The sequence below is a fragment of the Oncorhynchus kisutch genome, linkage group LG5 (genome assembly GCF_002021735.2).
Source record: "Oncorhynchus kisutch isolate 150728-3 linkage group LG5, Okis_V2, whole genome shotgun sequence".
Taxonomy (NCBI): Eukaryota; Metazoa; Chordata; class Actinopteri; order Salmoniformes; family Salmonidae; genus Oncorhynchus; species Oncorhynchus kisutch.
Window position 1 is genome coordinate 45,640,233 of NC_034178.2, and position 16,773 is coordinate 45,657,005.

Below are 16,773 nucleotides of genomic sequence, written 5' to 3' on the forward strand. Positions count from 1 at the left end.
CCAGTCTCTCTCTCTCTCTCTCTCGCTCTGTCCTCCCCAGTCTCTCTCTCTCTCTCTCTCGCCTCTGTCCTCCTCCAGTCTCTCTCTCTCTCTCTCTCTCGCTCTGTCCTCCCCAGTCTCTCTCTCTCTCTCGCTCTGTCCTCCCCAGTCTCTCTCTCGCTCTGTCCTCCCCAGTCTCTCTCTCTCTCTCGTCTGTCCTCCCCAGTCTCTCTCGCTCCTGTCCTCCCCAGTCTCTCTCGCTCTGTCCTCCCAGTCTCTCTCTCTCTCTCGCTCTGTCCTCCCCAGTCTCTCTCTCTCTCTCGCTCTGTCCTCCCCAGTCTCTCTCTCTCTCTCATCGCTCTTGTCCTCCCCTAGTCTCTCTCTCTCTCTGCTCTGTCCTCCCCAGTCTCTCTCTCTCTCTCTCGCTCTGTTCCTCCCCAGTCTCTCTCTCTCTCTCTCGCTCTGTCCTCCCCAGTCTCTCTCTCTCTCTCTCTCGCTCTGTCCTCCCCAGTCTCTCTCTCTCTCTCTCGCTCTGTCCTCCCCAGTCTCTCTCTCTCTCTCGCTCTGTCCTCCCCAGTCTCTCTCTCTCTCTCTCGCTGTCCTCCCCAGTCTCTCTCTCTCTCTCTCGCTCTGTCCTCCCAGTCTCTCTCTCTCTCTCTCGCTCTGTCCTCCCCAGTCTCTCTCTCTCTCTCGCTCTGTCCTCCCCAGTCTCTCTCCTCTCTCTCTCGCTCTGTCCTCCCCAGTCTCTCTCTCTCTCTCTCGCTCTGTCCTCCCCAGTCTCTCTCTCTCTCTCTCGCTCTGTCCTCCCCAGTCTCTCTCTCTCTCTCTCGCTCTGTCCTCCCCAGTCTCCTCTCTCTCTCTCTCGCCTCTGTCCTCCCCAGTCTCTCTCTCTCTCTCTCTCGCTCTGTCCTCCCCAGTCTCTCTCTCTCTTCTCTCTCGCTCTGTCCTCCCCAGTCTCTCTCTCTCTCTCTCTCGCTCTGTCCTCCCCAGTCTCTCTCTCTCGCTCTGTCTCTCCCCAGTCTCTCTCTCTCGCTCTGTCCTCCCCAGTCTCTCTCTCTCGCTCTGTCCTCCCCAGTCTCTCTCTCTCGCTTCTGTCCTCCCCAGTCTTCTCTCTCTCGCTCTGTCCTCCCCAGTTCTTCTCTCTCTCTCTTCTCGCTCTTCCTCCCCAGTCTCTCTCTCTCTCTCTCGCTCTGTCCTCCCCAGTCTCTCTCTCTCTTCTCTCGCTCTGTCCTCCCAGTCTCTCTCTCTCTCTCTCTCTCTCTCGCTCTGTCCTCCCCAGTCTCTCTCTCTCGCTCTGTCCTCCCCAGTCTCTCTCTCTCGCTCTGTCCTCCCCAGTCTCTCTCTCTCGCTCTGTCCTCCCCAGTCTCTCTCTCTCGCTCTGTCCTCCCCAAGTCTCTCTCTCTCGCTCTGTCCTCCCCAGTCTCTTCTCTCTCGCTCTGTCCTCCCCCAGTCTCTCTCTCTCTCTCGCTCTGTCCTCCCCAGTCTCTCTCTCTCTCTCGCTCTGTCCTCCCCAGTCTCTCTCTCTCTCGCTCTCTCGCTCTGTCCTCCCCAGTCTCTCTCTCGCTCTCTCGCTCTGTCCTCCCCAGTCTCTCTCTCTCTCGCTCTGTCCTCCCCAGTCTCTCTCTCTCTCGCTCTGTCCTCCCCAGTCTCTCTCTCTCTCTCTCGCTCTCTCGCCCCCCAGTCTCTCTCTCTCTCTCTCCTCCCCAGTCTCTCTCTCTCGCTCTGTCCTCCCCAGTCTCTCTCTCTCGCTCTTGTCCTCCCCAGTCTCTCTCTCTCGCTCTGTCCTCCCCAGTCTCTCTCTCTCTCTCTCTCTCTCTCTCTCTCTCGCTCTCTCGCTCTCTCTCTCTCTATTGTGTCTTTGGCTGTATCCCACATATGAACTATTAAGGTATTTTTACTATAGTATGCCATGATCTCAGAGACATTTTACAGTTTCAGTCTTTAGACTTGACCTTTGACATGCAGTGTACCTGTGAACTCCAGGTTGGCAGCATCCTCCAGCAGCTGCTCCTTCATGCTGCTCAGCGTCTCCACGATCATCTCTTTCATCTCCTCCTGCTTGCGGTTGGCGATGGCCATCAGGGAGATGAACAGCTCGCCCTCCTTCTCCCGTGTGTACTCCAGCCGCCGTGGCGTGATCTGCAAGTCCCTCTGCATGTCAAATGCCTGCAGCAGGGGAGAGGAGGAAAAGTACGTCTTTGCCACCACTACCACTACATAGTCAGAGTAATTTCTCCCTACTGTAATTATGCCTTCAAATTAAACAAGTTTCAGTTATACATGTTGTGACACTATACAGATTTGATTTGATTAGCTAATTGATTGGCTGATTATTTCCCCCAGACACAGCTGTCCCCCTACTGACCTGGTTGATGAAGAGGTCAAGGCAACGGCAGTGCACCCCATTGAGCAAGTTCGCAACCTCCACCTGCTGGTTGTGGAGCACCTGGCGGGCAAAGGTCACCAGAAGGCGGTGCAGCCTCTCAAAGGTCTCCCCCAGGACACTCTGGGGCTTGACAGCCGGGCTAGGCGTCTGGGAGGGGGCTCCGCAGGAACAGTTCCCCACCGGAGTGCTGAGGAAGCCCAGGACAGCAGCTGCTTGTAGAGGGTGCTCCTCTCCCTCTCTAGGCGCCGGCTGGGCTCGGGGGAGGCCTCGGGCGGAGTCGCAGGGATACGGACGAAGCAGATGGGGAAGAGGAGCATCTCTTTGACTTTCCTTAGCTCGGCCACCTGTTCGGCAGTGAGAGTGTCCTGGTTGAGGGCGTAGAGCATGATGGGAACCGTGTTACGCGTACAGTCCTCTAGGGCCTCCTCAATGGGTTGGACACTGGGGCATGGCACCACCATGATTTTCGCCTCCTGACAGAGCAGGGAATATACTTTAATCATTGAAATGGTGATAGCAGCATTCATCAACACTTATATAAATGTTGTGGAAACATAAAACACCTACAGGTAACTGCCAAAATAAAGGAAACACTAGACTGGGTGTTTCATATCGTCTGGAAAAGGGATCTCCTCACTGAACTCACTGCCGACAGAGAAGGCCGCCTCGCTTCACGTTCCTAGGAAACTATGCAGTATTTAGTTTTTTTGTGTGTTATTTCTTACATTGTTACCCCAGGTAATCTTAGGTTTTATTACATACAGTCAGGAGGAACTATTGCATATAAGAGCAACGTCAACTCACCAACATTACGATCAAGAATACGACTTTCCCGAAGCGGATCATCCATTTGGCCTAAGAACAATGGATCGGATCCCAGCCGGCGACCCAAAACAACGACGCCGTAGAAGGGGCAGATGGAGCGGTCTTCTGGTCAGGAGCCGTAGACGGGCAAGTCGCGCACCGCTCCCGAGCATACTACTCGCCAATGTCCAGTCTCTTGACAACAAGGTAGACGGAATCCGAGCAAGGGTTGTATTCCAGAGAGACATCCGAGACTGTAACGTTCTTTGTTTCACGGAAACATGGCTCAATCGAGACACGCTATCTGAGTCAGTACAGCCACCTGGTTTCTTCACACATCACGCCGACAGAAATAAGCATCGCTCAGGTAAGAAGAAGGGTGGGGGTGTATGCCTTATGATTAACGAGACGTGGTGTGATCATAACAACATACAGGAACTCAAGTCCTTCTGTTTTTCCTGACTTAGAACTCCTCACAATCAAATGCCGACCGCATTATCTACCAAGAGAATTCTCTTCCATCATAATCACAGTTGGGTATATTACACCCCAAGCAGACACATTGACAGCCCTGAAAGAACTTCATTGGACTCTATGTAAATTGGAAACCACATATCCTGAGGCTGCATTTATTGTAGCTGGGGATTTTAACAAGGCTAATCTGAAAACAAGGCTCCCCAAATTCTATCAGCATATCGATTGTGCTACCAGGGCTGGAAAAACCCTAGACCACTGTTATTCTAATTTCCGCGACGCATACAAGGCCCTCCCCCACCCTCCTTTCGGAAAAGCTGACCACGACTCCATTTTGTTGCTACCAGCCTATAGACAGACACAAAAACAGGAAGCACCCGTGCCCAGGACTGTTCAACGCTGGTCGAACCAATCGGATTCCACGCTTCAAGATTGCTTCGATCACGTGGATCGGCGAACAACATTGACGAATATGCTGATTCGGTGTGTGAGTTTATGAACAAGTGCATTGGTGATGTTGTACCAACAGCGTCTATTAAAACATTCCCCAACCAGAAACTGTGGATTGATGGCAGTATTCGTGCAAAACAACTTTTTTGCTCGCTTTGAGGACAATACAGTGCCACTGACACGGCCCGCTACCAAAACCTGTGGGATCTCCTTCACTGTAGCCAACATGAGTAAAACATTTCAAATGGGTTAACCCTCGCAAGGCTGCAGGCCCAGATGGCATCCCTGGCTGCATCCTCAGAGCATACGCAGACCAGCTGTCTGGTGTGTTTACAGTCATATTCAATCAATCCTTATCCCAGTCTGCTGTCCCCACATGCTTCAAGAGGGCCACCATTGTTCCTGTTCCCAAGAAAGCTAAGGTAACTGAGCTAAATGACTACTGCCCTGTAGCACTCACTTCCGTCATCATGAAGTGCTTTGAGAGACTAGTCAAGGATCATATCACCTCCACCCTACCTGACACCCTAGACCTACTCCAATTTGCTTACCGCCCCAATAGGTCCACAGACGACGCAATCGCCATCACACTGCCCTAACCCACCTGGACAAGAGGAATACCTATGTAAGAATTCTGTTCATCGACTACAGCTCAGCATTTAACACCATAGTACCCTCCAAACTCGACATTAAGCTCGAGACCCTGGGTCTTGACCCCGCCCTGTGCAACTGGGTCCTGGACTTCCTGACGGACCGCCCCCAGGTGGTGAGGGTAGGTAACATCTCCACCCCGTTGATCCTCAACACTGGGTCCCCACAAGGGTGCGTTCTCAGCCCTCTCCTGTACTCCCTGTTCACCCACGACTGCGTGGTCACGCACGCCTCCAACTCAAATCATCAAGTTTGCAGACGACACTACAGTGGTAGGCTTGATTACCAACAACAACGAGACGACCTACAGGGAGGAGGTGTGGTGTCAGAAAAATAACCTCACAATCAATGTCAACAAAACAAAGGAGATTATCGTGGACTTCATGAAACAGCAGAGGGAGCAGCCTCCTATCTACATTGACGGGACAGTAGTGGAGAGGGTGGAGAGTTAAGTTCCTCGGCATATACATCACAGACAAACTGAAATGGTCCACCCACACAAACAGTGTCGTGAAGAAGGCGCAGCAGAGCATCTTCAATCTTAGGAAGCTGAAGAAATTTGGCTTGTCACCAAAAGCACTCAAACTTTTACAGATGCACAACCGAGAGCATCCCGTCGGGCTGTATGGTACGGCAGCTGCTCCGCCCATAACCGTAAGGCTCTCCGGAGGGTAGTGAGGTCTGCACAACGCATCACCGGGTGCAAACTACCTGCCCTCCGGGACACCTACACCACCCGATGTCACAGGAAGGCCAAAAAGATCCTCAAGGACACAACCACCCGAGTCACTGCCTGTTCACCCCGCTATCATCCAGAAGGTGAGGTCAGTACAGGTGCATCAAAGCGGGGACTGAGAAACTGAAAAACAGCTTCTATCTCAAGGCCATCGGACTGTTAAACAGCCACCACTAACACAGAGAGACTGCTGCCTACATACAGATTCAAATCATTGGCCACTTTAATAATGGAAAAATGTATGTAATCAATGTATCACTAGCCACTTTATATTATAGAATGTTCACTTACCCTACATTAATCATCTCATATGCATATACTGTACGCTATACCATCTACTGCATCTTGCCATCTTTATGCAATGTATCACTAGCCACTTTATATTATAGAATGTTTACTTACCCTACATTAATCATCTCATATGCATATACTGTACGCTATACCATCTACTGCATCTTGCCATCTTTATGCAATGTATCACTAGCCACTTTAAACAATGCCGCTTTATATGTTTTCACACCCTACATTACTCATCTCATATGTATACACTGTACACTATACCATCTACTGCATCTTGCCTATGCCATTCGGCCAACACTCATTTATATATTTTTATGTACATATTCGTATTAATTCCTTTACACTTGTGTGTATAAGGTAGTTGTGAAATTGTTACTTGTTAGATATTACTGCATGGTCGGAACTAGAAGCACAAGCATTTCGCTACACTTGCATTAACACCTGCTAACCATGTGTGTGTGACAAATACATTTGATTTTGCATCTTTTGAACAGTTAGTACAAAAGTTCAATATTCTTAGATCCCCTTTAGATACCTGCAATTGCATAGTTTTGTATCTTCATACACTAATCACTTCCCATCACACCCACCTAGATTATATATTTTTAAAGTGAACCCTTATATCAAAAGGGGGCATAAGCTTGATCTATATATTAAACTAGCACAATCTGGATTCCCTGAACTCTCTTAAGAACCAATGGGAAGAGTATTTAGGTGAACAACCTTCAGATGAAATTTGGCAGAATATGCTTGGGAGAATACATTTTTCATCTATATGTCTAAGACATGCTGTAATTCAATTTAAAATAGTTAAATCGGCTGCATTGTTCAAAGGCTAAATAATCCAAGATTAGACCAGAAATAGATCTCACTCGTGACTAATATAAGCAAACTCCTGATACTTTATTACACATGTTTTGGACATGTCCGAAATCGACAGATTTATGGATATACATTTTTGCGAGACCTGTGAAACCTTCTGCCTTTATTGCATTTTGGGAGTGGCACCACTGGAGGCCCCTCTAAACAGTTCTATTGAGTGGCACCACTGGAGGCCCCTCTAAACATGGCAACATGCTGGCATGTACTACTCTTCTAGCTAGACGTCTTCTACTATTTAAGTGGAAAGATCGGTTCCCTCTTACTTTTAACCATTGCATTACTTCCTTTATCCAACATCTCAAGCTAGAGAAAATATGCTACTCCATTAGGGGATCTGCAATTACATTTTATAATATCTGACAACCTTTCCCATCTTTTTGTAGAAGACTTGGATCCAGCTAATTTCACAAGTCCATAAACCAACCCAAATTAGAATTTGTATCACTATTTTTACTTTTTGTTTTATAATATTTGTTGTTTTTTTTTACTATTTGATTATATTACTCACTGTATATCATGCCTGCTTTAAGTCTGATTTTGGTGTTGGGTTCTGTTAAAGCATGGGGGGGGTTGGATTTGATAGGGGATCCGTGTGCGTTTTTCCCTCTACCTGTTGTGTCTGTGTTATCTGTATAATCATGAAAAATGCCTAAATAAGAATAATAATAATACAACATGTGTTAATAGGGCGTTGGGCCACCACAAGCCGCCAGAACAGATTCAATGCACCTTGGCATACATTCTACAAGTGTCTGGAAATTCCATAATTTGGTGTTTTGTAGATGGTGGTGAAAAACTGTCTCAGGAGCCACTCCAGAATTCTTATAGGTGTTCAATGTGGTTGAGATCTGGTGACTGAGACGGTCATGGCATATGGTTTACATAATTTTCATGCTCATCTAACCATTCAGTGACCACTCGTGCCCTGTGGATGGGGGCATTGTCATCCTGGAAGAGACCACTCCCATCAGGATAGAAATTATTCACCATATGTTGAAAGTGACCACTCTGAATGGCTGTGTATTTATTGGTGTTTACCTTACCCTCTAAGGGTAAGGTTGAATGGACCTAAACCATGGTAGGAAAATGAATCCCACACCATACAAGAGCAACCAGAACCCTCATTTACTCACGTGTTTCCTTTATTTTGGCAGTTACATGTATCAACAAGAGTATAATTCTCTTGCATGAGAAATGTCCGTACACTTGTTTTTGTACAGTTTTTTTAAGTAAAAAGATTCCTAGGTTGAGTAAACATGCAGGGTAGTACACAATATTTCTCCAATCCTCATTGGCCCCCACATACACTACTACCAGTCACATTATTGTTTTTCTAACTGGGACAAAACTCAGACGCAGTATGTGCTGCCAGTGCCATCCCCTATAAACACAAACACAGACCTGTCTGGTCATGGGAAAGGGTATGGGAGGGCAACAGAAAACCAAGCAAGAAAACATTTTCACTCCACGTTTGATGAATTACACAGTAACAGCCACAGAAATAGAACGAGAGGGCGTACGAGGGAAAGAGGAAGAGAAATGGAGGGTGGGGGGCAGACTGTAAGAGAGAGAGAGAGAGAGAGAGAAATGACTAACACAGCCACACAAAAGAGACAGTCAGTCCCGTCTCCAAGAAACAACAGCGTTGGCCAACTGAGCAGTCTCTTCAGAACAAAGATAGCCTGCAAACATTTCTTCACAACCAATCAAAATAAATAGAATGTTTCAATTGCCATAATGCAGTCAATTTCCAAATGTAGTCCAACTGCTGAATATCTACGGGATATTTTGAAGACTATTTTATCACCCTTATGGGTAAATCCATTTGAATTCAATCACTTTTTGACAACACCCCTTTTGATTTACACTTCCCCAGTGTAGAAGTGGTCAGAAAGTGACTTTTTGGACCTCAATGCCAAAACATTAAAGAGATAAAGGTGCAAAAAGTTGACCTATTTTGCATACGAGACATCCGTATCGTCAACACTGGAAAAGATAAACAGTTAAGATGGATATCATTTAAAAGCTTACAAACAGCCCTGTCAAACTAATTTATAATTACTTGAAAAATGTGTTAATAAAACATAACATTTTCTAACCTTTAACGTCAACCATCTACAAACACGTGAACTCAGATGTTTTTATATTCTCATACCCGTATTTTCCGTCATCGGAGGTTGTGTTGTGCCCGCCATCGGTTCAGACGCAAAATGCTCTGGAATACAGGGTGGATGTCATGTTTTGGCTGATAAACGTATTCAAATGGGAATAACATTGAAATTTCAACTGTTGTATCACAAAGATGGTTGGAGGTCCACACATCAGAGAATGTTGACTTGAATGGGAATATCTGTTGTTTTAAATTATACTGTCAAATCTCCATAAGAAACCTATTGAAATCATAGAAAATATAGATCATAGAATAGACATGACAATTTAAGTTGACATTTGACGTGGGTGGACTGGCAGCCATGTCAATACAATGTGCATTTCAAGTGTACCAGCTAAATTGCAGTGGTTTAATGGGATAGAATTCATAGAATGGACCTATTTCTATGATTGAAATTACCCCCACCCTATATTCGAGAGCATGTTGTGCCTCAACCAATGGCAGGTACAACAAAAAAACTCATAATGTAAAGTAGCTACAACATGTGTAAAACCGGAGTTTACACGTGTTTAGATGACAATAAAATTCAAAAAAGTATAAAATAGTTTGACAACCCTGTTTGTAAGATTTTAAATGATATCAAACTCAACCGTTTATCTTTTTCAGTGATGAAGACATGGATGTCTCCTGGTATGGTGGGTATGCAAAATGGGTCAACTTTGAGCACCTTTATCCAAAGTCCAAAAAGTCACTTTCTGACCACTTCTTGCAAACATGTATGGAAAGTTGTGTTTGAATCAAAAAGGTTGCTGGTTCAAATACCAGAACCAACAAGGAGAAAAAAAAATCTGTTGCAGTACCCTTGCGCAAGGCACTTAACCCCAATTGCTCCACAATGGCGACCCTGGCTGTGACCCCACTCCCTACGGGTGTTTCAGGTGTAGTTGGGATATGCAACAAAAAAACATTCCAGCAACAGGACAAATATAAGCACCCCTCAAAAGTATTAATAATAATAAGGGAGGCTGTCAAAAAGTTATTGAATTCAAATGGATTAACCCCTATATCAGACAATAATGGACAGTTGCAACCCACAATCTGCATATGTAAGCAATAATTTTTTATTCTCAGTCGAAAACATTCTTTAGATATAGAAACACATCTAGGCTATATGAACTTGTGGCAGACTTATGTCTGGGAGGTTATCTGAGAAATGCATCCATACATAGGTTAGCACTATCCCAGTCATGTGTGTCACTGTGTGGCTAACCTGGGGAGAGTGGGGTGGGGAGCCCAGAGGAGGGTAATTAACGAGTTAGCCCTTTTATCTCCTGGCCTCCCAAAAAAGGGCGCTCTGATTCTGCCATGGCTGTGTGAATGTCACAGTAGGCTGAGAGCTGCTTCCCTGCCTGCCTGCCAGCCTCTAGCCCCCCTGAGGAAACAGCAGCAGCTAGCTGCAGCTCTTTGAACTACTGCTCTGACTACATTATTAAATACACCACAGCCTAGCCTACCCAACCTGGCACATGCGTTTGCATTATCATGACAAGATGAATCAGGTTGACAAGCGTCAGAAACATTACATACAAGCCAGAATTGTACAGCTTCTCAGGTAAAGTGTTGTTAATCATTGAGTAAACAATAGCACCCGGTTTAGCCTATCTGAAAACAGAACAGGAAAAATAAGATGGGTAAGGGAGCATTCCACTTCATAAGATTGATTTCATGTGTGAGTAATCACATAGGTCATCACATATTGACTTACACTGGCTCCGTCACTACTCCATTTATACTCAGAATCCTGCCTCGCCAATTTAACACAAAAGAGACAAAACCTAAGGGCAGGGCAACCTGATATCAGCTTTTTGTTCTTCAAATAAGAAGCTAACGATCATAATGAATTTGGCAAAACACAGAAAGAAAAAAAAAAACAGACAGCAAATTATGACATGGGCTAATAAGCAGTGCCCTGCTGGAAGGATCCAGTCGTAACCATGGCAACTTAATCATCGCAGTGAAGGGTTTAACTTTGGAAGTGTTTTCCTTATGTGCCCCGGTCATGTGAATCACACCAGTCCAGGGCCATTACATAAGGTGAGGGTGGCCTGGGGGCCGAGCGGCCTATAAGGCAGTGCAGGCAGGGCCTAGCTAACGCATACGTCTCAGCGCTGTCTGGAGCCTGGCTTCCATGGCGACCAGCTAAGCAAGGCCTTTGTTTGAAGGATTAAGCACCACTTTTCTCGACCCGCACGTGACAACAAGCAAGCACAGTGCAATCCACACACCAAGGCATGTTAGTCAGCCGAGCAAGATAGGCTGTGTCTGTCCACCTGGTAGAGGAGTCGACTAGTCTTCAGTAAGTAACCTCTGGGACCAGAGGGAAAGCTCAGACTAACATGGGGACTGATCTACTCTGTGCAGTAACCTTTGTGTGCTATTAATGTTACCAGCCTGGAGAGGACGATGAAAAACAAGCCTGCCATTCTAGTTCCCATAAGAGGGAGAACTAACATATCATCAGTGAGATGACAGTATCATCAATCAAAGCCAAAAACTCAAAAGACTCACTCATGAGAGCCAACGAATCATGCATTTATCAAATCAATACTGTAACGTCAATGAGCATACAAATAAGTAAAAAGGACCTTTGACCATTTCTCCTGTAGGCTTACATTGCAAATACATAAAAAAAGACTCCCACCACCGGAATCCTCCTCGCAAATGTAGGTGTACCTGTAGCAGAGGGTGGTGCAGGGTGATCTCCAGCTCAGCCAGCCTGTGGGCGGGGTCTTCACACTCCTCCTGGATCTCCAGGTCCTCCCGGGGAACCGTATCCCAGCGCCCACAGTGGGCCGCCAGCTGGTGCACCAGCTCATACTGGCCGGGCAGCGCCAGGCTGAGTCGCGTCTGGCGCCCGTGGGTGAAGCACAGCTTTCTCCTCTTGCAGGAGGTGCCCTGGACGCCATCGCAGGCCTCGCCCGCCTCAGGCCCCAGGGGCAAGAGCCGCTCCCCCAGCAGGCAGTTGAGCAGCTGGTAGCGCGCGGCACAGTCCTGACCAAGTACCACGATGTAGAGGACGCTGCCCACGTTGCTTTGCAGGAACTCCTCCTCATGCCGGGGGAAGGAGATGCAGCTCAGCTGGCCTAAGAGAAGGGACAACAACATATGGGTGTATAGAAGGGAATCAAATCTAATTTTATTTGTCACATACACATGGTTAGCAGATGTTAATGCGAGTGTAGCGAAATGCTTGTGCTTCTAGTTCCGACAATGCAGTTATAACCAACGAGTAATCTAACCTAACAATTCCAAACAGGGAACAGGGAATAGTAATGGTGGGGGGAGGGCTTGAGTTGTTGTCCCTCTCCCTTCTGAGGGGTAAGGAAGAAGCCTTTTTCTTCAGGTATTAGGCCTAGTAAAAATCTGCATACGTTGATAATACAATGTAATGTTATAACAACATCTAATATCCCACTTTGAATGTGTGCAAATTCCAACGGATTGGCTTGCAATAGAGAAATAACGGAACCTGTTGTGAACTGGTGTCTTGCATCTCTTTGTCTCTGCACTTCTGGCATAGGAAAGGTCAGAGGGAGAATCTATTGTGTTTACTTCAAAGATCCCTCCTTAAGCCCTTGTCTGTTATCTCCTGACCCATCTCTGTGGCAACCCATACATCCTGGTTCATCATTAGGTGGAAAATACAGTGCGTTCAGAAAGTATTCAGACCCCTTGACTTTTTCCACTTTGTTACGTAACAGCCTTATTCGAAAAATGATTAAATCGTTTTTCCCCTCAATCTACACACAATAGCCCAAAATGAAAAAGCAAAAACATGTTAAGAAATGTTTTAATTTACATAAGTATTCAGACCCTTTACTCAGTACTTTGTTGAAGCACTTTAAGCAGCTATTACAGCCTGGCGTTTTCTTGGGTATGATGCTACAAGCTTGGCACACCTGTATTTGGGGAGTTTCTCCCATTCTTCTCTGCAGATCCTCTCCAGCTCTGTCATGTTGGATGAGGAGCATTCCAGCACAGCTATTTTCAGGTCTCTCCAGAGAGTTTATATTGGGTTCAAGTACAGGCTCTGACTGGGCCACTCAAGGACATTCACAGACTTGCTCTGAAGCCCCTCCTGCATTGTCTTGGCTGTGAACTTAGGGTCATTGTCCTGTTGGAAGATGATCCCTCACCCCAGTCTGAGGACATGAGTGCTCTGGAGCAGGTTTTCATCAAGGATCTCTCTGTACTTTGCTCCGTTGCTCCGTTCATCTTTCCCTCGATCCTGACTAGTCTCCCAGTCCCTGCCGCTGAAAAACATCCCCACAGCATGATGCTGCCACCACCCCGCTTCACAGTATGGATGGTGCCAGGTTTCCTCCAGACATGATGCTTGCAATTCAGGCCAAAGAGTTCAATATTGGTTTCATCAGACCAGAGAATGTTGTTTCTCATGGTCTGAGAGTCTTTAGGTATCTTTTCGCAAACTCCAAGCGGGCTGTCATGTGCTTTTTACTGAGGAGTGGCTTCCGTCTGGCCACTCTACCATAAAGGCCTGATTGGTGGAGTGCTGCAGAGATGGTTGTCCTTCTGGGAGGTTCTCCCATCTCCACAGAGGAACTGTGTCAGAGTTACCATCGGGTTCTTGGTCACATCCCTCACTTAGGCCCTTCTCCCCCGATTGCTCAGTTTGGCCAGGCAGCCAGCTCTAGGAAGAGTATTGGTGGTTCCAACCTTCTTCCATTTAAGAATGATGGAGGCCACTGTTCTTGGGGACCTTCAATGCTGCAGAAATGTTTTGGTACCTTTCCCCAGATCTGTGCCTCGACACAATCCTGTCTTGGAGCTCTACAGACAATTCCTTCGATCACATTGGTAGGTTTTTGCTCTGACATGCGCTGTCAACTGTGGGACCTTATATAGACAGGTGTGTGCCTTTCCAAATCATGTTCAATCAATTGAATTTTACCACAGGTGGACTCCAATCAAGTTGTAGAAACATCTCAAGGATGATCAATGGAAACAGGATTCACCTGAGCTCAATTTCAAGTCTCATAGCAAAGGGTCTGAATTAGAGGTCGACCGATTGTGATTTTTCAACGCCTATACTGTTTATTGGAGGACCAAAAAAAAAAGCTGATACCGATTAATATTATTTGTAATAATGACAATTACAACAATACTGAATGAACACTTATTTTAACTTAATATAATACATCAATAAAATCCATTTAGCCTCAAATAAATAATGAAACATGTTCAATTTGGTTTAAATAATGCAAAAACAAAGTGTTGGAGAAGTAAAAGTGCAATATGTGCCATGTAAAAAAGCTAACGTTTGAGTTCCTTGCTCAAAACATGAGAACATATGAAAGTTGGTGGTTCCTTTTAACATGACACTTCCATATTCCAAGGTAAGAGGTTTTAGGTTGTAGTTAATATAGTATTTATAGGACTATTTCTCTCTATACCATTTGTATTTCATATACCTTTGTCTACTGGATGTTCTTATAGGCACTTTAGTATTGCCAGTGTAACAGTATAGCTTCCGTCCCTCTCCTCGCCACTACCTAGGCTCAAACCACGAACACATCGACAACAGCCACACTCGAAGCAGCGTTACCCATCGCTCTACAAAAGCCGTGGCCCTTGCAGAGCAAGGGGAATAACTACTCCAAGTCTCAGAGCAAGTGACGTTTGAATCGCTATTAGTGTGCACCACGCTAACTAGCTAGCCATTTCATATCGGTTACACCAGCCATTAGGCTGATAGGCTTGAAGTCATAAATAGCGCTGTGCTTGCGAAGAGCTGCTGGCAAAACGCACGAAAGTGATGTTTGAATTCATTCTTACGAGCCTGCTGCTGCCTACCAACGCTCAGTCAGACTGCTCTATCAAATCATAGACTTAATTATAACATGATAACACACAGAAATACGAGCCTTTGGTCATTAATATGGTCGAATCCAGAAACAAAACATTTATTATTTCAGTGAAACACAGAACCGTTCGGTATTTTATCTAAAGGGTGGCATCCCTACGTCTAAATATACTCGTTACATTGCACAACCTTCAATGTTATGTCATAATTACGTAAAATTCTGGCAAATTAGAACGCAATGAGCCAGGCTGCCCAAACTGTTGCATATACCCTGACACTGCGTGCAATGAACGCAAGAGAAGTGACACAATTTCACCTGGTTAATATTGCCTGCTAACCTGGATTTCTTTTAGCTAAATATGCAGGTTTAAAATATACTTCTGTGTATTGATTTTAAGAAAGGCATTTGTGTTTATGGTTAGGGACAGTCGTCCAACGATTGTGCTTTTTTCGCAAATGCGCTTTTGTTAAATCATCCCCCAGCGTTGCATCGATTATATGCCAAGCTGGACACGCTAGATAAACCAGTAATATCATCAACCATGTGTGATAAGTGATTATGATTGAAAGTTTGTTATAAGTTTAATGCTAGCTAGCAACTTACCTTGGCTTCTACTGCATTCGCGTAACAGGCAGGCTCCTCGTGGAGTGCAATGAGAGGCAGGTGGTTAGAGCGTTGGACTAGTTAACTGTAATGTTGCAAGGATGAATCCCCAGAGCTGACAAGGTGAAAATCTGTCGTTCTGCCCCTGAACAAGGCAGTTAACCCACCGTTCCTAGGACGTCATTGAAAATAAGAATGTGTTCTTAGCTGACTTGCCTGGTTAAATAAAAGGTATATTTTTTTTATAAAATCGGCGCCCAAAAATACCGATTGTTAATTAAATTAAATCGGCCATTCCGATTAATCGGTCGACCTCTAGTCTGAATAACTATGTAAATGTGATTTCAGTTTTTAATTTTGTATAAATTGAAAAACATTTCTAAAAACCTGTTTTTGCTTTGTCATTATGGGGTATTGTGTGTAGAATGATGAGGGGGGGAAAACAATTTAATACATTTTAGAATAAGGCTGTAACCTAACAAAATGTAGAAAAAGTAAAGGGGTCTGAATACTTTCCAAATGCACATACAGGTTAAGACAACGTAATAAGTCCATGCGGGAGCGTTCAATAAATATATACATTTCTTATAATTAAACCAGCGCCGTTGCTGATTCTACAGGATTAGCATAGAAAACATGACCAGCGGTCAGGAAATAATAATAAAGTGGGTGTAGATCATTTGAAAAAAATTGTAATGATTAGAATGACAATAAAACAGTTATACTATGCATTTGCTGAGTAAGCTGAAATGCACTATAATTGTGTTTATTTTCCACTTTGATGGCAAACTTTCTGTACTGCTAACATTCCCTTGAGTAATTTTCACTCAAATTGCTAGTCCCATTGTTTAGAATTCTTCCCCATTGTTGCGAAGAGTTATGGGATATTAGAATCCCGTTGTTTTAACCTTTGTCATCTTCAATCTAAATTAATCACAGGAAATGGTCATAATTCTCCATGATGCGGAGTCACGTTCTAAAGCAGTTATACAACAGACAAAGACAATGCCAGCAATGGACTGCTCTACTCTGTTTCTCTCTTTCCCTCCCCACCCCTTATATTCACTCCCTCTTTCTCCAACCCGACACTGTTTCCTCTGCAGCTGTTTATCTGGTATTACTCTGCATGGTGTTTGGCCTAAAACATTTTGCACGCAGTAGGCCTTATAATCCAATGGATGATTGAACCACAGTAGAAAAAAATATATATATTTAAATACCTACTGTACTGTTTTCTACATCTAATTAGGTATTTTATTCAAGTTCACTTAAGACGCCTTGCTTAAGGAGGTGGCAGCTCATTTTATCACAACTATGGCATTCATAAGGTTTTTAGTTGAGGCCAGAAAGACCAGCCGTGTGTGTGTGTGTGTGTGTGTGTGTGTGTGTGTGTGTGTGTGTGTGTGTGTGATTCTAAAGGCGGTGACTGAGTTCATAAGGTTTTGTATAAAAATATGCCTATATGCTTAATAAAAATATCCACTTGGAATTAGGTTAAACAGCTGCACTTTCC

At 45.1% G+C, this 16,773-nt stretch overlaps 1 protein-coding gene across 1 annotated transcript in view; it reads right to left on the bottom strand.

The window, feature by feature from the left end:
* Positions 1-16,773, bottom strand: part of LOC109891100 (dual serine/threonine and tyrosine protein kinase) — a 37,143-nt gene that overhangs the window by 17,724 nt on the left and 2,646 nt on the right. Inside the window, 4 exon segments of the mRNA XM_020483404.2 lie at positions 1,950-2,145; positions 2,345-2,568; positions 2,571-2,838; positions 11,506-11,915. Of these exon segments, the coding sequence (XP_020338993.2) occupies positions 1,950-2,145; positions 2,345-2,568; positions 2,571-2,838; positions 11,506-11,915 (1,098 nt within the window).